Source organism: Heloderma suspectum, chromosome 2 (assembly GCF_057233095.1).
Source record: "Heloderma suspectum isolate Gila_16-S chromosome 2, 16-S_ref, whole genome shotgun sequence".
In the NCBI taxonomy this organism is placed as follows: Eukaryota; Metazoa; Chordata; class Lepidosauria; order Squamata; family Helodermatidae; genus Heloderma; species Heloderma suspectum.
The window spans coordinates 296,619,501-296,646,058 of record NC_139459.1 but is presented as its reverse complement, the minus strand read 5'-3'; the positions used below and the strand labels follow the sequence as shown (position 1 = coordinate 296,646,058).

The window sequence follows — 26,558 nt, the reverse complement described above, 5'->3', positions numbered from 1 at the left end:
TGAAGACACATCAAGCAGCAGCCATGTAGCATTTGAGGGTTCATTTACAGGGGGGGAAATCATTTGTTATAAGCTGCTTTGACTTTTGTTGAGAAAGGCCGGATAAAAATGGTCCAATAAACGGATGCAAGAATTAATCAAGATGAAGAATAATACTTTCATTTTTTAAAAGAGAATGTCATCCATATTGTTAGAGGGGTGTGGTTTTTGGAAATGAGGGAAGCTTGACTCGATTAATACAACCAAGCTTTTTAAATGTTAATATTATATTTCTTATAATGGGTAGATATCATGGACATTAGAGGCATTAGGCAAAGCACATGGAAGTAAACCTACCAAGTTAAATTCCAATTTCTGAGAAATCAAGATCTAGAAAATGAAGATGTAATATATTTCTGTTTCTGTGAAGACCTAAGGTAATTTTCTTTCATGATGTCCTAACTTAGGGCAAGACTGCAACTTTTGCCTGGAATAAAAGTTTGTTCCCTCATACCTAGCATGATGATGATCAAATGGAGGGTCAGAGACCACCTTTGGGTGAAGAGAAGCCTGGGAATAGATGAGCAGGAATGAATAGGAATTCGGAATTACTTGATACAAGAAACTATAGTCAATGTAACTTCTGACTCAGTAAATGTGACTATCAAGCTCTGACGAAAGCTGTGGGAGCTATTGATCAGGAGCAGTATGACATCATAATTTGTAGTCATGTTGACATATTTATAGTCTATGCTTAAATATGCTATGAATATAGTACCCTTGTAGGACAGTTCTCTTCCTGCCCAACACACTGACAGCAGAACTGAGGATCTGTGGTTAAGGCAGTAATCCTAAACTAGAATCAAACCATCATCATCCTTTCTTATACCAAAAGGAAGGGATGTTGAGCCCCTTGTAAGGAGTAGGGAGCCCAGAACTCTTTACTAGGTGCATGTCAAGAAGAAATTTAATGGGTGCAGCTTTACAAGAAACTCGAGCCTTGTGTGGCGCAGAGTGGTAGGCGGCAGTATTGCAACCGAAACTCTCCCCACGACCTGAGTTCGATCCCAGTGGAAGCTGGGTCCCAGGTAGCTGGCTCAGGTCGACTCAGCCTTCCATCCTTCCATGGTCGGTAAAATGAGTACCCAGCTTGCTGGGGGAAAGGTAGTCACGAGTGGGGAAGGCAATGGCAAACCACCCTGCTACAGTCTGCCATGAAAATGCCAGCGCAAGCGGCGTCCCTCTAGGAGTCAGCAATGACTCGGTGCTTGCACAGGAGGAAGCTTTCCTTTCCTTACAAGAAACTCAGCAGCCCCTTCGCTCTGTGAAGTACAGAGCTGGAGGGTGTTAAAGGCAAACAGCAGTGCTAAGGCCTACCAGTTTTGAAGTAAAAAGGCCACTTCCAGATAGAAGTAATCATATGAATACTACTACGCTAAGAGACTTATGCAAGGAACAGGCCTAATCTACCTAAAGACACATAAGTTACACCATTCAAGTTGGTTGCCGTTCCTTTTCAAGACGATTCTCCTATATTGCCAAATTAAAATATGCCTAAAAATAATACTGATGGATAATAAACATTCTATATATTATTTGTACTAACACTGAAATGGTCCTGACACACAACATGGATTCTCACTGAACAACTTTTGTCATAGCGTCTATCTACACTTTTTGGTGCTTCTTTTCTGTAGGAACACACACAGATGTATGTCCAGTGTATTTCTCATTGTGCTCTGGCACAATGCCACTATACGCCATTTATACCTTCTGGAATTTATTTATTTATTTATTATTGCATTTACATCCCGCCTTTTTTCCTCTTGCAAGGCACTCAAGGCGGCTTACATGATCCTCCTCCTCTCCCTTTTATCCTCACAACAACAACCCTGTGAGGTAGGTTGGGCTGAGAGTGTGTGACTGGCCCAAAGTCACCCAGTGAGCTTCCATGGCCGAGTGGGGACTAGAACCCGGATCTCCCAGCTCCCACTCCAACACTCTTGCCACTACACCACACTGGCTCATTTTGCAAAACAACAGTTGTTTTCAGTCATATTATTACAGGAAACTTCACTCTCCATGCTCATCAATTCAAAGAAAGATGAGCACTTGTGATGACACACCACAGCTGCACTGACTGATGCCTTTTGGCGGGGGGGGGGGGATGGCCACAGTGGAACTTTCAGCCTTAATTTCAGCTGTGTAGATGCAGATTTCAGCAAAAATGACAACCAAACCAGGTGAATTATAATTGCTTTCTGGAGAGAACTGAAATATATCTATATATCTATATATATCTGGAACCCTTTATTTATATCCTGTCTTTCTGGATAGAAATGCTTCAGAGATGGCTTACAAGTAACACAGATATTCTATATTAAAACAACTCATCAACATCCTTCCCACAGGGCAGTAGATAATTCATTTTAGGGGGTCCTCCACATCACAGAGCATGCATTATTGCCTCGCCATGTCCATGTGCCATAAACCTACAAACCAGCACTATTACAATTTGCATGCTTCAAGCAGTTTATCCGTGTTAACCTAGACAAGTGTCATTATTGCCCTCTGCAAATTTATAGGCTGTTCTAGGCAGTTTGACAGAACCACTTCCTGGCATCTCCTCTTTTTGCAACAACTATTGATCGTAGGTAATGACAGCTGGGCTGTCTGTACAGGGAATGTGATACCAGGAGCTTCCTCCTTCCACGTCTCCCTTCCTGTGAGCCTTGCTTGCTGCTTACTCAGATTTCACATCTGACTTGCCTTTTAGAAGATATTTTTAGGTGGAAAGAACGGTGTGTGTGTGTGTGTGTGTGCGCGCACGCGCACGCGTGTGCATGTCTTTTGGAGTTATATTTTTTCATTTTACAAAGGGGGCAAGAAACATGAGAGCCAGTGTACTGTATTAGATATGCATATTAAAAGAGAGTTTCAGCTATTGGGTGACATGAAAATGTAATACCTTTTTTAAAAAGAGCCAGTGTGGTGTAGTGGCTAGAGTGTTGGATGGGAAGTCAGGAGATCTGGGTTCTAGTTCCCACTCGGCCATGGAAACTCACTGGGTGACTTTGGGCCAGTCACAGACTCTCAGCTCAGCCTACCTCACAAGGTTGTTGTGAGGATAAAATGGAGAGAAGAAAGTTTATGTACGCTGCCTTGGGTTTCTTGCAAGAGGAAAAAAGGCAGGCAATAAATAAATAAATGAATGAATAGATAAATAAATAAATAAATAAATAAAATCCCTGTTCAGTAATGAATCTCACTGTGCTCCACAGCTTAAGCTATTATTTCCCTGCCTAACATACCTCATAGCAGGATTTTGAGGATAAATGAAATATATTGTAATCTCTTCTCACCACTCTGTGGGGGCTGTGCAAGTAAGATATATATGGAGCCATTATAAACATACGTTCAAGGTGTGTATTATTTTTTCAGGGCCAGCGCTAGACATTTTGCTGCCTGAGGTGGAGCAACAAATCTGCCCCCTCCCCCATCACAATGCATAGTACCCATGGCTGGCCATGTTATTTTGGTATGTGAGGCAGAAATTCCACAAGTCTCTCTACCTCACCCTGATAGTAAAAATTCAACAATAATAAATTAAATAACAACTTGCTGCCCTTTCTTAACACCCTAAGGGCACTGCTGGCTGAGGAATGCTGGGAGTTGTAGGCCTTTTTTCTGTCTAAACATCCATAGGGTTGTGCCCTAAATCAGTTGCTTGGAGTGGCTGCTTCACTCTGCCTAATGGTAGGGCTGGACCTGGTTTTCCTAATAATTTGCTTGGAACAATTACCGTCAAGAAACTTCTCTCCATCTATTTTTAAACAAAGAGGCATCAGAACAGCATCTAGAGCAGTAATAGTAGCACCATGGATTTGGAGGGAGGAAACAGAGTTGAGAAGGGCTGGATCCATAATTAGTCATGCTTAGGCATGACTCATTTAAGTCCCATTGATTTCAGTGGCTCTACTCTAAGCATGACTAAGCCTGGATCCAACCCATTCTATCAGAGTCAAGCTTACTGAGGAACATACCTCTCTGTTATCTGTAGGAAAACAAGAATGAAGACAACTTTCCACTTGTGCCCTAACCACTGGTGTGATACCAGTTTGGAAGCAGGCATAATACCGGTTTTATGTATTATTACACATATATCTTTTCTCCAAGGAGCTCAAGGCAGCATCCATGGTTCTTCCCTGCCTCATTTTATCCACACAACAACCCTGTGAGGAAGGTTAGGCTGACAGCCAGAATGCAATAAGAGACTCAGACAGCAGCACATAATTCTCAGAGTGTTGTTAATGCAAGGAAGCAATTAATAGTTCCCTAGCAGGGCTGTAGGGGCTTTAACATCTGGTTGATTGACGGTTACTCCACAGCAGTGTCTCTGCACTGGGAAAAGCTGCCCTGGCTGGGTTTCTGTCTCCTGCTGCAGTAGTTAAAGACACAGAAGGACTATTGAAAATAAGGCAGTGAACAGCTTTCTCTTAAGCAGAACTACTAAAGTGAACATAGTGAGGGATTCAAACAAACCTTTCTACACAACTAATATAATTGGGAGACATATAACAATGCAACCACTAGATGGTAGTGCAGCATAAAATGGTATAATAGCAGCAGCATCCAATGCAAGTAGGCAGAGATATCAAGCAGCAGCACTAGATGCAACGAAGATTAAATCCCCTTCTTTTTAGGGTATTTGACTTTTCCGCTACAGAGCCTTTCATGTATTTTACAGTATATGTTTCCTTTGCAAAATAGTTATTATTTGCTCAAGTTTTTTTTTAATAGAGCAATGTGAACTTCTGAGCATGTCTATCTCAATGTGGCAGCACTCTTGATCATTTTTTAAAAGATGAGGCATTTTGTCCAGCATGAAGCGTATGTGCCTAAACAGATGTTGGTTTAACCTAGAATCATCTACCAGTCTGTAGCTCTGGGACTACCTCTATACCAAACACAGCATGTTTTAAACTTACTTTTGAATAACTTCACTGTATGTAGGGAGTGCATGTTGAGGAAGAAAATGTATATTTTCTGCGGTCTGCACTACTTATTCTGTGTATGTGGCCTGCTAATAACACTGGTAAGTCTGCAAATAGTGTATGTGACATCATTTAATTTTATGCCTTCCTTATTTACATGCATACATACTGTTTTCCCCCTGGGTGTAGAAAATCAGCTGATGAACTGGAGTTGGACTTCAAAGCTTCTGCTTTCCCCTGTGGTTAAAACCACAAAAGAAGTCTTCCCATCAGCTAGAGAAGAATTGTTTGTTTGTTTTATGTTTTAATTCAGTACAACAAAAGGATGTCCTGTAAACTATTACTAGGTGCTACTGTAGCAGCTAGTCTCACCTCTTAACTCCTACACTTCTTGCCTACAACATTTAAGAGAGGGATTGGCAACTGGATGCCTTGGACCGAATGTGATGCTCTGAGAGGCCACGTCTCCACTTGCCAACCTAGAGTCAAAAAAGAAAGTGGCATCTGTGGCAATAGACCTGGTGCAAGTCCACCCAACCACCAACATGCTGGCTGGGAATACTAGGAGTTGCAGGACTTTTTTCTGTCTGAACATGCATAGGATTGCGTCCTTGATCTGAAATCCTACACATGTTTACTAGGGGGTAAGCCCCCCTGAACCCAGGACTTATTTCTGAATAAGCATGCATAGGATTGTGTTGTTATTCCCTTTTCAGTGATGAGGGATTGAGTTAGGGACATGGAATTATAATATCTCAAAATGTGATCTGGTGCCAAGAATGACGAGACCCCATCTGGCTTTTTCTTCTCTTGATCTCAGTAGTTCAGCTGGAGGGCACTACAAGCCATCACCCATATTGGCCAAAGTTTGTCTGACCACCTGCCCCTGGTCCTGAAGCAGCAGATTGGTTGGTTCACTACTGTCATTCTGAAGACCAGAGGCAATAATTGTAACAGATGGCCAAATATTTACTTTGGTGATAAAGTAGTGGTGGGGAGATAAGGGCTGCATATACACAACTGTTTCCTCCCCCACCCCATGTATTTTCACGAAGAAGTGTCAAAGTAATTAGTTAACAAGGGAACAAGTGCAATGCACAAGACAGCTTTTCATGACAAAAATGAGCTTCATACCATTGCTGAAGAAGCAACGGCAGCATCATTTCATCCCAGAATGCAGGACACGGAATAATGGATTCAAGTTACAGGAAGCCAGATTCCGGCTGAACATCAGGAAAAACTTCCTGTTAGAGCAATATGACAATGGAACCAATTACCTAGGGAGGTGGTGGGCTCTCCCATGCTCGAGGCATTCAAGACGAGGCTGGACAGCCATCTGTCAGGGATGCTCTGACTTGGATTCCTGCATTGAGCAGGGGGTTGGACTCGATGGCCTTGTAAGCCCCTTCCAACCCTACTATTCTATGATTCTATGAACTTCACAATTACCATGGATATTATACCATTATTGTTGTTACTTCTTCATGGAGAGTGTCAACAATCTCTCTTTGTATTCCAGTAGTGGAAATCTTACTACTGTGTGTCATGTACAATTATAACCGCCTTGGCTGTGTGAATGCACCACTAAAGGAATATTCATTCTGCTGGTCTCATATTGGACCTGAGCTTCATACCTGCTGGTCTCATATTGGACCTGAGCAGTACGAGACTCCAGTTTTGCAGTAAAGGTAGCAACATCAGTGTGACAGCAGGGTGTGTGTGGTGTAATGTGTAGTGGCTAGAATGCTGGATGTGGAAACCCAGGTAAAAATTGCCATTTGCCTATGAAGACTACCATGTGACCTTGGGCTCTTGCAGAATATATTACCTCATAGAGTTCTTGTGGGGTTCAACCACTGCTTTGAGCTTTTATCCTCAGAGAAAGGGTTGGATAAACATGTAATTTAAAAAACAACAGTACATCAACTGTAATATACAAGAAAAGCCACAAGCAAGTTCCTTGAATTGGGTTTTTTATGAGGAGTGATACAAGGATTAACTTGTGGCAAAGAGACACATTTTTAGCATAAGAAATCTGCTCATGGTACCTTAAGAGATTTTCAAAGCAGCTTGTTCCTTAAAAGGCAATCATTTCAAAACAAGACCAGCCAGTCAGTTAATTTTGAAACGTTGCCACCTAGTGTTTCAAATAAAAATTAATACCTGTGCTAGGGGCAAATATATCAGCATTGGGTTGTAATTCTGTGGATACTGACTTGGGAGTAAATCCCATGGAAGAGCATAGGTCGGACTTCTGAATAAACATGCATAGGAGCCGGCTGCCCACACCCAGCAACAGACCCTGTTAATTAGGTAGAAGAAAACTGCACACGTTGCTGTGGCTGTAAATGATCCAGACATTACTTTTTTGTACTTGAAATACAAGACCAAAATGTTTGGCGCTATTAACCTGTTTCAGATGACTTTGCCTGTAGTAACATGGTGGGCGGGGGGGGGGGGGGTTAAAACTAAATGATCTAAAGGCCTGTCTCTTTTTGTATGAACCTGCCTACACACTGAGATCATTAGGAGAAGCCCTGCTGCATATCCCATTGTCTTGGGAGGCAGGACGAGAGGAGAGAGAGGGGATTTGGCCTTCTTTGTAACAGTGCCTAGGCTAAGGAACTCATCACCCCCGGAGGCCTGGCAGACTCCCTCACCATGTTGGTTAGGTGTGTTTAGGTGACAAGTATAAGTGATTTTGTTTCGGCATGTTTTTCTCTATGAATATTTTCTGCAATAACATATGAATATTATTTTTGTTAGGGCTGTGCATGGACCCCCCCCCCTCACTTCACTTTAGATGGTGCTTCGGACCTCCAAGAAGCCCCACTTTGCTTTGGACTGATTCAGACCCAATCCACTTTGCTTCAGATCCAAAGCGAGATTTGGAGATCCGAATCATTCAGCTTTGATGTTTTCCCATTGACTTACATAGGAAAAGAGAAACAGCCATAACTTTTTCCATTTTCATGATAAATACTTGAAATTAGGAGACCTGTCAGCCCCTATGATTTCTGACAGTTTTGGCCCAGTAGTAATAGTGCTAGGCGGAGTTAAAATTTTATTTTTTTCAACAAAAACTCTCAAAGCAAAGGGCTATAACTTTTCACTGTTTCCACAGACATGCATGAAATTTGGGGGCCTGTCAGCTTCCATGGAGGGGATTCCACCTGCCAAATTGCAGATAGTTTGGCCCAGTAATTTGTGTGACAGGCACAGATAAAATGTGCTGTTCTCAGAAACTCAAACCAAAGGTCATAAAGAGATAATCAGAGAAGTTAGGTGTATAACAAGTGATTAGGAGGAGGTCACTATCCCTAATCTCTGCTGTAGGATTCTTTGAAGTGCAAATAACCCCTCTCCCCTAGTACTACTAAATTTGGTAATCTGGGGCCAGATAAAGTTGGCATCCAGCATCTCACCCATCTCTGCCCCTGCCAAGACGTGAAAGATACCTCATATTGGGCTTGCTTGCTTTGCCACACAGTGTAGTATTATTTAAATAATAGATGTAGCACTTTGCTCACTGTATTTTGAAATGTGGATGTGTGTAGTGCTTTGCTTGATCATAACCCAAGCACACACATGCAGAGACACACAAGAGCAAAAGAAAAGCAAATGCAGAACTACTGACAAGCAAAGAAAAGTGTTTTTAATTTGTTTTGTTTTAGGGAAAAGATATAGAGTTCAAAAATGGGAAGGGAAGGAATACAGAAATTGAGAGGGGTGGGGCGAGAGCCAAGAACAAGGAAAGAAGGAAATCACACACATACATCTAGAATGTAGTTGTAGAAAACTACAAAGAAAGAGTTGAATTGAGAACTTGAGGGGTGGGGGGAGCTGGAGGGCAAGGCAAGGAAACTAAAACACTAAAACTACTTCTTAATATTTTTTTAAAGAATCTAGAAAGAACGAAAGAAAGAAAGAACAAAAGAGAAAACTAGTAAGAATGGTTGAATGATTCAGAAAGGTGGGGAGGGTAGCCAAAGAACAAGGAAAGGAAAGGAGGAACCTAATGTTTTTGGTTTTTTAAAAAAAATTATCTAGAAAAGAAAGTAAGGGAATAGTTGAACTGAAAAGGGCTGGGTGGGAAAGAATAAGAACAAAGCTGCAGTGTGGTGCGGTGCAGTGCAACATGCGCACGCGCACACACACACGCACACATCTAGCCAACTAACCGACACATCTCTCTCTAACTATAACCACCAGCTCTCTCTCTCACAATGAAACAAACACAGGCTGATCTCCAATATATCCGGTATCTTCCCCCACCCCACCTCAACCCACCCCCACCACTGTCACTAATTGGAGACTGCTGGGTTATGTTCAGCCCTAATTTGGCAACTAGAGTTGCCATTCGCCAAAGCTCACTCCCTCCCCCTGCTCCCCTCCCTTTCCCTCCTCCCTCTTCCTCCTTCTCCCTGATCTTTCTCAAGTTGATACATTTTGGAGATGGGCTGTCTGGGCTTCAGAAGAGCTCTGAATCTCTGAGGCGAACCAAAGTGCTTCAGTGGTGACCCGCTTCACTTCGGAGTGCCTTGGTACTGGCGTGATTTGCTTCAGGTTGCACCAAGGCACCCCCAAAGCGCCCCAATTTGCTTCGGGATTCAGATTCGGCACTGAAGCAATGCACAACTCTTACTTTTGTACTGCTCTAAGTCTAGGCTCTCTGGCCTGCTGCTGATTATTATTACTTTGTTTATATTGCTTATTTTTATTTTAATACGATTATAGGTTTTGTGTACATTGTTAGCCACTCTGAGGGCCCTTTTTAGGGCCAAAGGTGTAGGCTATAAGCTAACACAGTCCTCAGCATTTAAGCGGGCTAAATTGCACCACTGCACCTTTCTCACTGGAGAACCAGCTAATACAAAATTGTCATGAGATACCGCTATACAAAAGAAATATTAATCACTGGTACAACACCCTACAGTTAGGTGGCCATGATTTATTGGCTCATATAGCAAATCATCATATTTATTTCTTTAAACTTGTAGACCACCACATCTTGGAGGCTAGGGCAAGAACAACTCACATTCATGCTCTCTAACTCTTCCCATCTCTACTCTCCCAAACACAGAGAAGGCGTTGGAATCAGGAATCATCACATTAGGTCTTATGGTGAGAGAATAGCATAAGCCTCGCTGCCTTTTTTTTCTGATAATGGTATCCTGCCATTGCATATTTTCTACTTCAGGCACAATGAGCCACCACAAGTCTACTGTCGGAAAACTACGTAAATATAAATACGTTACATACAATAATACATAATTGTGATTTGTACTAAAAGATACCCCTTCATGGATCACTGCCTTGTTGTGGCGAAGGGGCTTGCGTAACTCAGTGAAGCCATAAGCTATTCCGTGCAGGGCCACCCAAGACGGACAGGTCATGGCAGAGAGTTCTGACAAAATGTGGTCCACTGGAGAAGGAAATGGCAACCCAGTCTAGTATTCTTGCCAAGAAAACCCCATGGAACATATCACAAGGCTAAAAGAGATGACGCCGGAAGATGAGCCCCTCAGGTCGGAAGGTGTCCAATATGCTACTGGGGAAGAGCAGAGGGTATTTCCAAGTAGCGCCAGAAAGAGTGAAGCGGCTGGGCCAAAGCCGAAAGGACACTCAGCTGTGGATGTGTCTGGCGGTGAAAAGAAAATCCGATGCTGTAAAGAACGATATTGTTTAGGAACCTGGAATGTCAGATCAATGAATCAAGGTAAGCTGGAGGTGGTCAAACATGAGATGGCAAGATTGAACATCGACATCTTGGGAATCAGCGAACTAAAATGGACAAGCATGGGCGAATTTAATTCAGATGACCATCATATCTACTACTGTGGGCAAGAATCCCTTAAAAGACATGGAGTAGCACTCATAGTCAACAAAAGGGTGGGAAAAACATTACTGGGGTACAATCTTAAAAACGATAGAATGATCTCAGTACGAATCCAAGGCAAACCATTCAACATCACAGTAATTCAAGTCTATGCCCTAACCACTAGGAAGTCCAAGTAGCGCCAGAAAGAGTGAAGCGGCTAGGCCAAAGCCGATCGGTTCTATGAAGACCTACAACACCTTCTAGAACTAACACCAAAAAAAGATGTCCTCTTCATCATAGGGGATTGGAATGCTAAAGTAGGAAGTCAAGAAATCACCGGGATAACAGGCAGGCATGGCCTTGGTGTACAAAATGAAGCAGGACAAAAGCTAATAGAGTTTTGCCAAGAGAACATGCTGATCATAGCAAACACTCTTTTCCAACAGCACAAGAGGCGACTCTACACATGGACGTCACCAGATGGTCAATATCGAAATCAGATTGATTATGTCCTTTGCAGCCAAAGATGGAGAAGCTCTATACAGTCAGTAAAAACAAGACCTGGAGCTGACTGTGGCTCAGATCATGAGCTGCTTCTTGCAAAATTTCGGATTAAATTGAAGAACGTCGGGAAAACCACTAAACCGTTCAGGTATGACCTAAATCATATCCCTGATGAATATACAGTGGAGGTGAGGAATAGATTTCAGGGATTAGACCTGATAGACAGAGTGCCTGAGGAACTATGGATGGAGGTCCGTAACATTGTTCAGGAGGCAGCAACGAAATCCGTCCCAAAGAAAAAGAAATGCAAGAAAGCAAAGTGGCTGTCTGATGAGGCTTTACAAGTAGCTCACGAAAGAAGGGAAGCGAAAAGCAAGGGAGAAAGGGGAAGATATACCCAACTGAATGCAGAGTTCCAGAGAATAGCAAGGAGAGACAAGAAGGCCTTCTTAAATGAACAATGCAAAGAAATCGCGGAAAACAACAGAATGGGAAAGACTAGAGATCTCTTCAAGAAAATTGGAGATCTCAAGGGAACGTTTTGTGCAAAGACGGGCATGATAAAGGACAAAGAAGGCAGGGACCTACCAGAAGCAGATGAGATTAAGAAGAGGTGGCAAGAATACACAGAAGAACTATACAGGAAAGATCTGAATGTCCCTGCTAGCCATGATAGTGCGGTCACTGAACTTGAGCCGGACATCCTCGAGAGTGAAGTCAAGTGGGCCTTAGGAAGCATTAGTAACAACAAAGCTAGCGGAGATGACAGTATTCCAGCCGAGCTATTTAAAATCCTAAAAGATGATGCTGTTAAAGTGCTGCATTCAATATGCCAACAAATCTGGAACACTCAACAGTGGCCACAAGACTGGAAAAGGTCAGTTTACATTCCAATTCCAAAGAAGGGCAACGCCAAAGAGTGTTCAAACTACCGCACAATTGCGCTCATTTCACATGCCAGCAAGGTGATGCTCAAAATCCTACAAGCTAGGCTACAGCAGTATGCGAACCGAGAACTACCGGAAGTACAAGCTGGGTTTCGAAGAGGCAGAGGAACTAGAGATCAAATCGCCAACATTCGCTGCATCATGGAGAAAGCAAGAGAATTCCAGAAAAACGTCTATTTCTGCTTCATTGACTACGCTAAAGCCTTTGATTGTGTGGATCACAACAAACTGTGGCAAATTCTTAAAGTGATGGGAGTACCAGACCACCTTACCTGTCTCCTGAGAAACCTGTACGAGGGTCAAGAAGCAACAGTAAGAACCAGAGATGGAACAACTGATTGGTTCAAAATTGGAAAAGGAGTACGACAAGGCTGCATATTGTCACCCTGCTTATTTAACTTATATGCAGAGTACATCATGAGAAATGCCAGATTGGATGAATCAGAGGTCGGAATTAAGATTGCTGGGAGAATTATCAACAACCTCCGATATGCAGACGATACCACCCTAATGGCAGAAAGCGAAGAGGATCTAAAGAGCCTCTTGTTGAGGGTGAAAGAGGAGAGTGCAAAAGCTGGTTTGAAACTCAACATTAAAAAAACTAAGATCATGTCATCTGGCCCTATCACTTCCTGGCATATAGAAGGGGAAGAAATGGAAGCAGTGACAGATTTTACTTTCTTGGGCTCCAAGATCACCGCAGACGGTGACTGTAGCCATGAAATTAAAAGACGCTTGCTCCTTGGGAGGAAAGCTATGGCAAACCTAGACAGCATAGTAAGAAGCAGAGACATCACCTTGCCGACAAAGGTCCGTCTAATCAAAGCTATGGTTTTCCAAGTAGTAATGTATGGCTGTGAGAGCTGGACTATAAGGAAGGCTGAGCGCCGACGAATTGATGCTTTCGAACTGTGGTGCTGGAGAAGACTCTTACGAGTCCCCTGGACTGCAAGGAGGTCAAATCAGTCCATCCTAAAGGAAATCAACCCTGAGTGCTCATTGGAAGGACAGATAATGAAGCTGAAGCTCCAATATTTTGGCCACCTAATGCGAAGAGAAAACTCCCTGGAAAAGACCCTGATGCTGGGAAAGACTGAAGGCAAAAGGAGAAGGGGACGGCAGAGGATGAGATGGCTAGATAGCATCACGGATGCAATGAATATGAACTTGAGCACGCTCCGGGAGAGAGCGCAGGACAGGAAGGCCTGGCGTGCTATGGTCCATGGGGTCACGAAGAGTCGGACACGACTGAATGACTGAACAACAACAACAACTAAAAGATATGTAATAGTATCCAAGCATTCAATATACATGCTAATATACAAAGATGTAAATTGTTACATAAGTAGGGGTACTAGGAGAGGGCCCATAGTGCAATGGTAGAGCACATGGTTTGCATGTATATGTAGTTCACCCCATAAGAGTTCTAGTTTAAGGAGCTCAGGGACAAAACAGACATTACTTTAAATGTGTGTCTAGCAGCTATGTCTTTTTTTTCATTTTTACTATAGTTTGTTTGTTTGTTTATTTATTTATTTTACAATATTTATATACCGCTCCTCATCAGAAGATCTCGGAGTGGTGAACAACATGATAAAAGAACAAAACAATGGTTAAAGGAGTTAAAAAATTTTTTAAAAAAAACAAATCCCAACAAAGTAGAGTTCAACAAACCACGGTGCCGGAGAGGGCACTCAGGTGCGATCATGTCGATGGCCCTCAGCATCTCACTGTTCCACAGTGGGGCTAGGGCCTCGGCTGGATCACCAGCTCTCTCCACTGGAAAATCACCAAGAGCATTCAGAAATCCATTGGATTCCATCAGTCTCCTGGGACGGACCATCCGAATAGGTCCCCCACCCCGCGGGAGGAGAGTAATGCCGTAAGTTAAAATCTCACCAGGAAATGGTCTGACCATGACAATGGGGTTACTTGGAGCCCCCCAATCTTCAGACTACCCATCCCACAAGTTGGAGCAAAAACCAGATCAAGGGTGTGCCCTGCAGGGCCCCTGATTCAGATCTTAAAATCTCCCACCCTACTCCCTACACTAGGGTCCTGACTCTAGAGTACTCTGCCTACTCTAGAGTAAAAAAAGACATAGCTGCTAGACATCAATTTAAAGTAATGTCTATTTGGGCCCTCAGGTAGCACTTTTGGGGAAAAACTCTGCCGGAGACCTGGGAAAGCTATTGTTAAGAGTAGACTGCATTGGTTGAAATGGACCCCTACAAGGCACCTTCATATTTTATTGCAGAATATTTTTTTTAAATACGAAGGGTATCAATTATGATGCTCCCCCAAAGTATTGTCATTCAAGAACTGATGTTGTGGTTGGTTAGAGGCGTGTCTTCTGCTGCTGCGCCTGCTCCTGCTGCCACCACCAACCCCAGTCCTTCCTTGTGGACTTCTGCCTGGCAAAATGCCTTATCTATTAACTTCTAAATCATATATGAAAAGCTAAACGCAAAAATATCCAAAGATCCCCCCTCAAATGGCATGCCACATATCTAATATGTCAATACACAGCAGCCTCCAACCTATCACTGCAGAACAGAAACCTTCCTGTGCAATTGTATCATTTGCAAGATGGCTTTCTCCACTGCAGGCCACCACGAAGCCAATTTATCCAATGAGAATGGGTTACAGGGATAGTAAGTAAGACACAGGTGTATGTTCTCTTGAAACCTTCCATATGAGGAACCGATGAGTGCCTTGGATGCCTTGTCTTGAACTGGGCTTCCCATGTAGAGTTGTTTCTTGTGGAATATTACTAGAGGCAGGTACTGCAAAGGCCTGCCTGCCTGGGGCCCCTAATTGTCCTGAGCATATTAACATATGCTTAATTCCTAATCAGCATAGACAGATTCTGCACCTGAGTTGCAACATTGCTGACTGGAGAGGAACAATGCACCTTGCAACCTGCTTTCTGTCATGTTGGAGCTGTGGTGGCCAGGGGTGGCTGATGCCCAATGAGGCTGGTGGGACAGAGAACAGGGCAACACACCGTAGGTGAAGCCAGGCTGCACGACAGGCAGACCTAACTTCAAGAGGCAAGTAAGCAGACCCACACAACAGCACAAAAGCACTCCCTTGGACCCACATTTTCTTGCTCCAACAGCAGTCCATTGCACAGAAAAGGCAACCTGAGGCAAGTAACTTCAAGAGTATGAGTGCAAGCAATAAAAAAATGTATGTGTGTGTGCTTGTTCCAGGGGACCTGTGCTTATGTGCTGCTAGCACAGGAAGCCTTCAAAATGATGCTCTGCTGTGGTCTTCTTTCAGGCGACTCCTCTAGCCCCAGTTGTATCTGTTTCCTGAGGTATAGACTAATTGACAATGCGTCATTATAAACTTGCGTTGCAACTTATTTCGTAGTACACATTTCAGTTTTCTGCATCCAGAAGAACAGTTTGAGAGGATTTGGGGGTCAGTATAGCTGTGTTTCCTGTTTGTAGCATAACCACATCTTAATTCCATCACTGTTTCTGTTTTATGTATGATAGAGGCTCAGTCTGAAGCACTGCAGTAGCAAAGTGCAAAAATAGTTATGGTACAACAATTTCAATTCATCTTGGTGTGAAAATTCTCATGTAAGAAAATGAGTTCTAATTTAAAAGCTTGCAATTTATAAATGGGGGGCTTTGCACAAAATAACTATTTTGTACATTCAGAAGAGTATCATATGATGGCAAAAGTACATGAGGGTCATTCTGAGGATTACCTCATTCAACAGAATGAAACACGTATCTCTTATAAGAAACATGTCGGGAGACACTGTCTACTTTCAAACTGTTGTAGTTTATAGACTCTGAAGTCTCATAAAATAATGAGGAATTTATATATAGATTTATCTGTCATGGACATATTTTGGGAATCTTCAGTAATGTGAAAAGCAAGCACTAGGAAGAACGGAACTGTGCATAAAATGCTTTCCTTCTGGATGAATTTTAATGCATTGTGGACAGCAAGAATGAATGGTTATATAAATTTGAGATGAACTGATCCTCCTTACCCCATGCATCAGTTGTTTATTGCCTCCTAACTCCATGTTTCGTACTAAAATATTTAATTTTGTGCACACACACACATGCGTGCACACACAAATCGAATGCCTGCCTGAAAAATAAAAACTGAGTTAAAGCTGAATCCCCATTTACTGGGAAAATAGGCATTATAGTGGAAACCTCAGATCTAGTATCATATACCAAAGATTCTGTTTTCTTAGGCTGTAATTTTAATATAGGAAAGATGGATACAGATTACCATTTACTGAGTGATAACATACCACAATGTGTATGTAATCACTTGGGCTTTAGTATGTGCTGAGGAGAATCTGCTTCCCAAGATTTCTGATGAGGTGAAAAAGCATGGTACAATTTTCCTCAGCACTGAATAAAGACAAGATAGGAGACTGACCTGGTAAGACAGGTACACAGCGGCAAGTTACCACTTATCTCTATGGCCCCCAAGTTTATCAGGGATCTGGATCAAAAACAGTTGTGTCAAACCATTATTTATTTACAAGATTTATATACTGTTGTGCAGCCAACAAGATTCCTGAGTGGTGAATGATAAAAAAACAAAATCAAAATACAAAATTAAAATCAAATCATAACAATAAAACCGTGCATGGTCAATCGGGGAAGCTTCTTTAAAGAAAAATGTCTCTATTTTGTGCCAAAAATGTCAGGGCCTGCCTTTAGAAAAACATTGGCAAAAGATTCACTGGAACTTCAGGGGTTTGTTTTTTTAAACTTAAATGAGGAAGAAGAAAAAGTTATGTCTCGGTAAGAGCACAGAAGAGATTTAGGGAGGTTTTCCCTTTTTCTCCCTCCCTCATCTGTCACTTGTCAGCAGCCATTCCATCAGGCTGTAACAGAGGGAGAGATGGGAATCAGAGCCACTCCATCAACTCTGGTGAGAGATTAGCTCCACTTGACTCCTCCCTCCATCAGCTGCCACCTGGCTGCACTAGAAGGGAAGAAGGGACTGCAGAGCCACTCCATAGGCTTTGCTGAGAGACCAGCTCTGTTGGGTTCCTCCTCTCCCTGAAATGTTTCCATTCCAGCTGGTGTTATTATAAATAACACTTACGTGTTTCGCTGCCTGAGGTTGCTTGCTTTTCTCTTCCCTGCTCACACCTTTTCCCTTGTGTGTCTTGTCTTTTAAGACAAGGTCTGTCTTGTTTTTATTGAACTTACGTAATCTGTTCTGCGAAACATTTTGGCTGAAGAGTGGGGTAAAAGTGCTTCAAATCAATCAATCAATCAATCAATCAATCAATCAATTTGTTTGTCTGACACAACATACTTCTCTGTAACCTCACACATAATTGTTATCTAATTAACCTGTAAGCACTTCCCCCATTACTGTCTTAAGTTTTAAACAAAGTGTAGACTTAAAACTACCCCTCCCTCACCACATCCAGAAGTATAATTTCCCCCATACTATTTTTAAACAACTTTGGGAACAATCCTATGGCTGCTAGACATTGGCTAGACAGCCATAGGATATGCTGTTATCCGGGAACCGACCCCACCCCCCAGAACAGCCCCATCCTCTGCGCTCACAAGAGGAGTGCGGAGCAGCCGGAAAGGGGAATGGCTGGGGGTGTACTGGGCGGGAAGAGTGTAGCTGCTTGTACGACACATCCAGCAGCCTCCTTCCCCGCTCTGTGGTCCTGTGGCTAGACAGCCGCAATTGGCTGTCTAGCAGAAAAAGCACGGCAGGAGGAGCACGGAGGGAACGATCCCCTCTGTGCTTCTCTTGCCTTGCTTTGGATAGGGGGTCACCTCTGAGTTTGGAGGTGGCCACCTATCTAGATAGGATCGTACCCTTTATAGAAGAGTTCTGTATTACTCAAAAGCTCATACTACATGGTAAATATTGTTTAGCCATTTTGGCTAACGTGGATCAGCTTTGTAACATCTGATGTTCCAGAAGGTGGTGTCAACCGTTGGCTGGTGACTGCTTGTTTCCAGCTTCTAATGCTGTTCTAAGCTACATTCATTAACATGATATTGCAGATGCAGTCTGTGAAACTTCCACCAAGACATTCCTACTGGACCTATTTGTCATGAACTGAGTCTGTGCCCTAAAACCAGCCCATGCTCCCCTGTGAATTACATTGCTGGAAAAGTAATAATGGGGTGGGGTAAGCTGTCTTTCAGGCACATTGTATCCACCATTACTAAACTTTTTACATAGTGGTGTGCCTTTCTCTTCAAGCTTCAAAGGCAACACCAGGCTTCCACATGTTGCAGGTTAGTAAATCACTGCCTCGTTGTAAGACAGTGAAATCGCTTGGAAAAATATGGATTCGCTCTATAGCTCAATGAGCAAAATGACTGCATTTCCTATAGTGAGTAATGGGAAAGGATGCAGGCAAAGAGCGTGACACATAAGTCTGAGGAGTGTAGGCTCAAGTGATACCACTTAGGATCGGGCCTATAACACCATCGAGTCCAACTCCCTGCTCAATGCAGCAAAAAAAAATTTGCAGCAAATTTTTTCAGCAAAAAAATTGTGTTACTTAGGATCAACGGTAGTAGTGTTAGTCTGCTGCAGTAAAAAAAAAAGGAAAAAAAGATAAAAATGAAAAGAAAGGAAGGAAGAAAATTATCTTGTGACACCTTAAAGACTAGCAACTTTATTATGGCAGAAGCTTTTGTGGATTACACTCCACTTCATCAGATGAAACATCAGATGAACGGCCACAAAAGCCTATGCTACAATAAATTAGGTAGTTTTTAAAGTTGGTTTAGAGCAGGGGTGGGAACTGTGGGAGGTCAATTTTTGCCCCCAGACTCCTCTTTCTCCTAGCTTGGCAGCACTCCATAGGGAACTGCTGTCTGTGAGGCACCCCATTTCAAAACAAAAAACAAAACACATTGGCAGTTTCCCACAGAAATTCAGAGGCAAACTGCTCTGTAACATTCTAAGGCTTACATTCCGCTTGTTTGCAAGATGAAATAAACTCTTCTACCACTCCGCAGCAGCTACAGAGCTTTTAAAAGCTCAGATTTAGCTTGCAAACAAGCTACATTTAGGGCACAATCCTATGCATGTTTAGGCTGGCTGCAGAATGCTGGGAGTTGTAGGATGTTTTTCTGTCTAAATACGCATAGGACCTTTAATCATTTTAGCAGTGTGTAGTGCTAAAACCACCTCCCCACCCCCAAATATTTTTGTGTTGCCGCCAGCTCTGGCCGCATGGTGGCAGGTGCTGCACCAGGAGGGAAGTGGGGGCCACCTGTGGCCCACCCCTCCTTTAGGATCAGACTTCCCACATTCCAACAGAGCTGGCACAGACAGATTGTATGATCTTACTTGGGGGCCAGAGCAGAGCAACTCCAGAAATTTGGGAGAGTGAAGGTATGGCAAACTTCATTAGGGGACCAAAGACTTAATCCATAGGACCTTAACATACTGTAAATGAAAGCTAGGAGGTGAATGATGAATTGGGAAATATTGGAGGGAGGGGTTTGCTACTAGGGTGGCTATGTGTTCTACCTTACACAGAGAAGTCCTCTCTTTGAAGGTGTCCTCTCTTTGAAGGGCTGTCTAGTCCAAGCCTGGTTTAAGGATAAAGAACTACATAAGGGGAGAGCAAGGGGGTCTTGAAGTTGCCCATCAGCAGTTAGCACCTAGGTAGCAGCTTGAGAAGGCACCCAGGTCACAGTCTTCCCAACTATGATGAGATGTATTGTATTTATATTTAAGTGATAGTAATTATTTCTAAATTTACATCATATGAATCAGCTCATGCAAATTGTATGCAAATCTGCCCTCTTTTTTTTTTTTTGGCCATGCCTAAGTCACTACTTGCCATCACCCTTGCTACCCCACAGCATCATGGGGCCTGAGCTGCTTGGCTCTCCAGAGTTCTCACCTCACCAAGATGTGTCAGATTCTGCCCCTTATTTCTCCTGGTACTGGTGGGTGTGTGGGTTGGCAGGAGGCCCTGAGCCTCAATGTTCTTTCAAGAGCGCAGAAGAAAGATAACACACGGAGTCTTGTGTCGCTTTAAAGCAGCGTTCTCCAGTCCTGCACCATCTACACGTTTTGTACTACAACTCCCAGAATTCCCGCTGACCATTAGTCACGCTGGATGGGGCCAATGGGAGATGTAGTCAAAAATATCTGTAGGGCACAAGGTTGGGAAAGACTGCCTTACGCTGCTTTCCTATCCATGTTGAGACAGAAACAAGGCCTAAACTCCCAGCTTGGTTGTCTGATTCTGGGAGTTGTAGGATTTTTTCTGTTTAAACACGCATAGGATTGCGCCTTTGACAACTAACAGATTGCTCCTCTTGCGGCGACAGACTTAACGGGGCTACTTCTCCAGGAAAAACAGCAACCCGAATGGTTCTTTTTCCTGGAAAGGGAGCCCTGCAGACGAAGTCACTCTCGGAGAGGTTGGGGCTCCGTCCGTCCGTCCCCGTCCCCCCCGCGTGCGGCTCGGGCCCTCTCTTTACCCACAATGCCCCGGCCTCGAGGGAGGCCAAGAGAGCTTTTTCGCTCTTGGCTGTGGAGGGGATGGGAGCGGGGAGAGGAGGAAACCTGAACCTGAGCCGCCCCCCGAGCCTCTGCAGCGCTACGGCTGCACCTGGCGCCTTGGCAGGCTGGGCGCGTTCCTCCCCGCCGGGTCGGCCGGCCCCAGCCGACGAAGCGCATCATCAGCCTCGCCTGCTCGCGACGGGTGGAGGCCGAGGCGGCAGAGCGCCCTTTGGGCAGCGCTTTGGGGAGGGAGGCGCACCGTCGGCCTCCTCCCGGCCGATGCCTCAAGGCGACATGCAGCCGCCGGAAAGAAAGCGCGCGCTGGGAGCCACTCTCCCTCTCCTCCTCCCCCCCGTCGGCTTCTGAGGCTGCCTCCTTTCCAGTCGCCCAGCCTTGCATCTCAGCCCCCGCCGGCCCCGTCCAAAGTAGCAGAGAGCTTCTGCATCCAGCGTTAAACAGAGATGGACTCGGAGGGTGAGTGGGGCGGAGGGGGGGGGAGCGTGAGCTTTGTGCTGGGGGAGGAGGGGAAAAGAAGAGTCGCTGGTCTGGACAATGCTAAAGCTCTACCCCCCCAAAGCTGTACCCCCCCCTTCTACGCCCCCGGCAGCTGCAGTCCCCCATGTCAGTTTCCAAGACTGCCTGCATGTGCTTCCCATCTCCCTGTACCTCAGGAAAACTTTCCGAGCAAGTTTTGAGTTTGGACTGCCAGATGGGTCTGCGCCGGAGCCAAAGTCCTCCATTGTCTCTGCCCCCCTCCCCCAAACTCCCGTCTATACTTTCCTAAAGGATGGGGGTGGGTGCGCTGGGGAAGCTGCCTTGTGGTGGAAAACGCTTGAGTGGATTGGTTTTCCTTTAAAAACTTCAACGCAGAAGGTTAGCTGGAACTCGCGTTGATGTAAACCTCCACCCCAGACCTACGTTTCAAACGTTGAACCCAGCCTGGCTTGCTTGTCTCCTAATAAATCCAGAGACCGCGCATGTCACTGAATCGAGGCAAAGTGGTTGATTCCGGCTCTGCCGTGGAGGCAAACACCTTGCTTTATAATGTTAACTTTTTAAAGAAGCGGGGACTGGGATTTATATTTTGGCACCTGGCAGCATCTCCATGTGCTGGGCTTTTTGTGTGATTAGAAACAGTTGGATTGACATGCATATGGATGATGATTGTATTGGAAATTAGATTAGTGTCTGTCTTTGGAAAGACAATACTGGGAGGACCTAACTGGGAGGACCATAGTTAAGAACTGCCTTGCTGGATCAGGCCAAGAGTTTTCTAGCCTGCTGTTCTGCTTGTCAGTAGTGGCCTACCTGATGTACTTGGAAAGTTCTCAAGGCAGGGAATGATGTGACATTTGCCACCTGTTTTTTGCTATAACCATTTGGTAATCATGTATAGTGCCTTTGGCCATGGAGATTCCATTTACCTATTTTCCTTAACTTGTTCACTCCATTTTAAAAACTGAACTTATGTTAGGGCCCATCACAATATCCTCGTGGGAACAAATTGTTTAAGTCAGATGCATTGCATGAAGGTGTACTTCTTCTTGCCTGTTCTGACCCTACTGTCCCTTAATTCCATTCATTGGGTGACTTCAGATATAGCATTATGAGAGAGAGTCCAGTCTGTCTACACCATTCATAATTTTGTAAATATCTATCATGTCTTCCTAATTTTTTTAAGCTAAAGAGCCTTACACTGCCCTTGCTAAAAATTAAGATGCTCCAGTTAGTACAGCCTTCCCCAGCCTGGTGTTCCTCAGATGTGTTGGGCTACAATTCCCAGCATCTACCAGCCATGCTTATTGGGGAATGCTGGAAGTTGTAGTCCAACAGATCTGAAAGGCACCAGACTGGGGATGGCTGAGTTAGTATATGTTTCTGGTTTCATTGGCATCTACCTCTGGGTATTAACGTTGTGCTGGTTTTTAGTTAGGATGATTGATTTTAATTGATTATTTAAAATTATTATTATTACATTTATAACCTGCCTTTTTTCTCTTTCAAGGAACCCAAGGCAGCTTACATGGTCTTTCTCCCCCTCCCCATTTTATCCTCACAACAACCCTGTGAGGTATGCTGAGAGCCAGTGACTGGCCCAAAGTCATTCAGTGAGCTTCTGGATCATCCCAGTCCTAGTCCAACACTGTAACCACTGCACCACACTGGCTCTATGAGTCTTTTGGAACAAAGGAAATTGCCTTATACCGATTCATACCGTTAATCCATCTAGTTTGATGTTGTCTACACCAGCAGGCAGGGGCTTTCCAAGTTTCAGACAGGAGTTTTTCCCAGCCCTATTTGGATATGCCTGGGATTGAAGATTTGGGGATGAAGAGCAGGATGTAAATATATGAAATAAGTAATCATAGAATCATAGAATAGTAGGGTTGGAAGGGGCCTATAAGACCATCGAGTCCAACCCCCTGCTCAATGGAGGAATCCAAGTCAAAGCATCCCTGACAGATGGCTGTCCAGCTTCATCTGAGATGGGGCAATCAGAATTGTACATATTATGAGATGTGGGTGATCAAAGCTGTACACAGTTCAAGCAAACTCAATATGTTTTTTAAAAAAGTTCTTTCTTGCTTCTTTCCTTATTTCTTCCTTCAGTTTCTGTCATCTGTTCGTTCTCTGGGGCAGAAACATTACTGCTATGAATTTGTGAATAGCTCCAAATGTTTGGGTGCTGATACTATTTCTTTCTCTTCCTCTTTCACATAGACATTTCACACTAACGTCTTTGGTGACGACCTATAGACCAGTCCTAGTTAACAACAGGCAACCTCTGATTCCTGCTGATATCCTGCCAAGTTCATTGTATGGTGGATTTGGCAGACTGGAGCAGCTGCTGCATTCAATTATTGTTCAGTGGGAATGTACACCAAGTACATATTGCATCTTTTACTTTCAGGCATCCCCAGAGTGTTTGAAGCTTGAACCAAGTTCTAAAGATCTCGCCAGACCTGTGAGGTTAAATACTAAAAATGTGTTGTTCTCTTAAAATGGTCTTCAAGTGCAATGCTCAGGTTGAAATGGGACCTTTTCTCCATCTAAAGTGGTTTGCTAGTTTCCATCTGCATAAGAGTAAATTCTCTTAATAGGGCCCAAACAACAGTTAACATAAAAACACATGGTAAGGCTGTTCTTGGCTCATGTTTTTTTCAGGCAAGGGATAAAAGTGTATGAGGTACAGGTTAAGAGTGTCAGAGTTAACCTTAATGTTGTATTTTTCAAGTTTTTTTTATCTTAACATACTTAGCTTGTGTTGAACCCAAACTTTATGATGTGTCTTTGACGTTATCAGCATGTAGGCACAAAAAAATTCCCTACAGTTAAATATTCTTGGCATGTGCGTTAAAAACACAGTTCTTATAAGGTATTATAATTGGAACTGATATCTATAATAATAAAAGAGGATGTGTGTCTGTCATGTGTGTCATCAGCACCATAGCTCCAAGGCTGTGAAACTTAGACACCCAAAACTTTGAATTTAAATTAAAAGGACCCTAGGGGTATGTATTTCAGAATTATTTTGTTTTTAAAATACATTAGGGAACAATTCTATCGAGATCGACGGTCGCCTCCGACCCCGGGGGTGACCGCCTATCCAGTCCAGGGCGGGAGGAGTGGTGATGAGCAGATCTCTTCCTTGCTCCCCCTGCCCTGCTTTTGTGGCTAGACAGCCAATTTCGGCTGTCTCGCCACGGGACCTCAGAGCGCAAGAAGCAGTGGTTGGATGACACATAGGATGCGTCGTACCGACATTTCCGACTTTCCCAGCCTGCCCCCGGGAACGCCCCATTTTCGCTGCTGCACACTGCTCTTACAAGCGCGGAGCACGGGGCCAATCTGCGCTGCCTACGAGGCGGCACGGGAGGGGCTGGGGGTCAGTTCTCTGGGAACTGACCTATCCTATGGCTGTCTAGCTGCTGACTAGAGGCCATAGGATTGTGCCCTTAATTAATTGTAATTAATTGTAATGTGTCTATGTGGATGAAGCCTGCAGTATCATTTTCATTCACTAGGGGCAGGCTTCCCTAAACAGCGCATAGCTTTGTAGTCGAGACAGTGTGAAGTAGGAATGCTGCAGGCACCTGTCTCGGTCCAGGAGTCTGACGGACTGCCTGTGCCCCTGAGCCAATCCCACCGAGCCCCTGTCCCCGCTCAATCTCCCCCATGCTTGTCGAGCCGACCACACTTACCCAAGCCCCATCTCCTCCACTGCAGTCACTGCAATAATTTTTCAAAACATGGTGATTGCAATACTGCGCACATAGACTTATACACAAAATGGTGCTGTAAATCACCCATATACACAAGATTCACGGCGCCATTTTGTGTATAAGTCTATGCTTGCAGGTTTTTTTTCAAAACATAGTGATTGCAGCAGAGAGGACGGGGTCCAGGTAAGTGTGGGGGGCTTGGTGAGCAGGCATGGGGCTCGAGTGCAAGTCTGGGGCTTGGGCAGACACCTGGAGAACTCGGACGGGGGCGGGGGGAGCCCTCCCTCCCTCCCTCCCTCCCTCCCTCCCTCCCTAGTTTGAAGCCAGGGGAGATTAGTAGGCCAAGGGAGAGAGTTATATGCCTGCCTCTCCCCCTGCTGTGGGGCAGCTGCAGCTCCACCTTATGGGGATGGAGTGGGCAGACCTCTCCCTTAGGGTGCTATAGGGATGCACCATGGCAGGGGTCATGCCTAGGGGTGCCAGCAGGCATGCTTACACTCAGACAGGGTGGGTACAATGTGTCCAATTCTGACAGCTGGTAAATTTTCTTAAAGGCACCACTGTTCCAGTCTGTGCAAAGCCAGGTCCATTTGCGTGTGTGTGTGTGTGTGCGCGTGAGAGAGAGGGAGGGAGGGAGGGAGGGAGGCACTTTTAAGAAACCAGTTTGAGCTATTAATACAAATATTACACTATTTAGCTTTTTTCCACTGCTGAAAAAACCACTGACCAACGGTGGTTTCTAGCCTAGGCTTGACTATCTCCTCAAGTGCTACTATCTTATTTTTAAAAAGAATACGTTTCAGATTCATTTTTAGAACATTTGAAGCGGCACGCTTGTCACTATTTCCATTTCCTTTATTAAAAGGTGGGCTAAATACGTGTTGAAGTTCAGTGTCCAACATACCACTACAACTCTGTAAAACTGCGGTCATCCAGCCAGATTCTGTGAGGTGCTGTGCTGAGGCAAAAGCACATAGGATCAGGTGCCAAGGTTCCAGCATCTCTCAGTACTAGTGCTTTCAACACCATGCAAGGGGTGTTTTTCAGGGCATGGAAGTATGTAGAAGGAAGCGAAGCAGCTCCCAGTCTCCTATATGAGATCCAAGGCTGTTGGAGCAGCTTTGGATTTCCAGAACAATTCTGTAGTAGCAGTGTATAGTATCGAGAGGTATTTTCCTGCAGTTTCTAAGAGGGAGTGGAGCTGCATGCCGTGCTGCAGTTAAAGCCTTTAGGTGTGAAAATCTCATCTTGAAAATATTTTGCTATATTAAAAAGTTCTTTAAACAGCTATGTTTGTATATAGGCCTGCCTTCCCCAACCTGGTGGTGTTCAAACATTTTGGACTTCAAATCCCAAGATTCCTGACTATTAGCCATGGTGGCAAGGGCTTCTGGGAGTTGAAGTCCAAAAGTCTGGAGAACTACCTTCTGCCCATCCCTGATATAGGCAATCGAGGGAATCACAGCTTGGGGTTCGTTAGGACTTGAATGGATCTAGAGAAACAAATAGTTAACAGAGATGTTAACAGAGGTCGTATATGATACAACACAAAGGATCATCACCTTTTGAAGTCATGGGTCCTTTCCTT

At 44.1% G+C, this 26,558-nt stretch overlaps 1 protein-coding gene across 1 annotated transcript in view; it reads left to right on the top strand.

Annotated features, from left to right (window-relative positions):
- The first annotated feature begins 20,893 nt into the window (after positions 1-20,893).
- Positions 20,894-26,558, top strand: part of FGD3 (FYVE, RhoGEF and PH domain containing 3) — a 151,154-nt gene continuing 145,489 nt past the window's right edge. Inside the window, exon 1 of the mRNA XM_084839993.1 lies at positions 20,894-21,221. Coding sequence (XP_084696119.1) covers positions 21,209-21,221 — 13 coding nt within the window. The 5' untranslated portion in view covers positions 20,894-21,208. The remainder of the gene's footprint in view (positions 21,222-26,558) is intronic.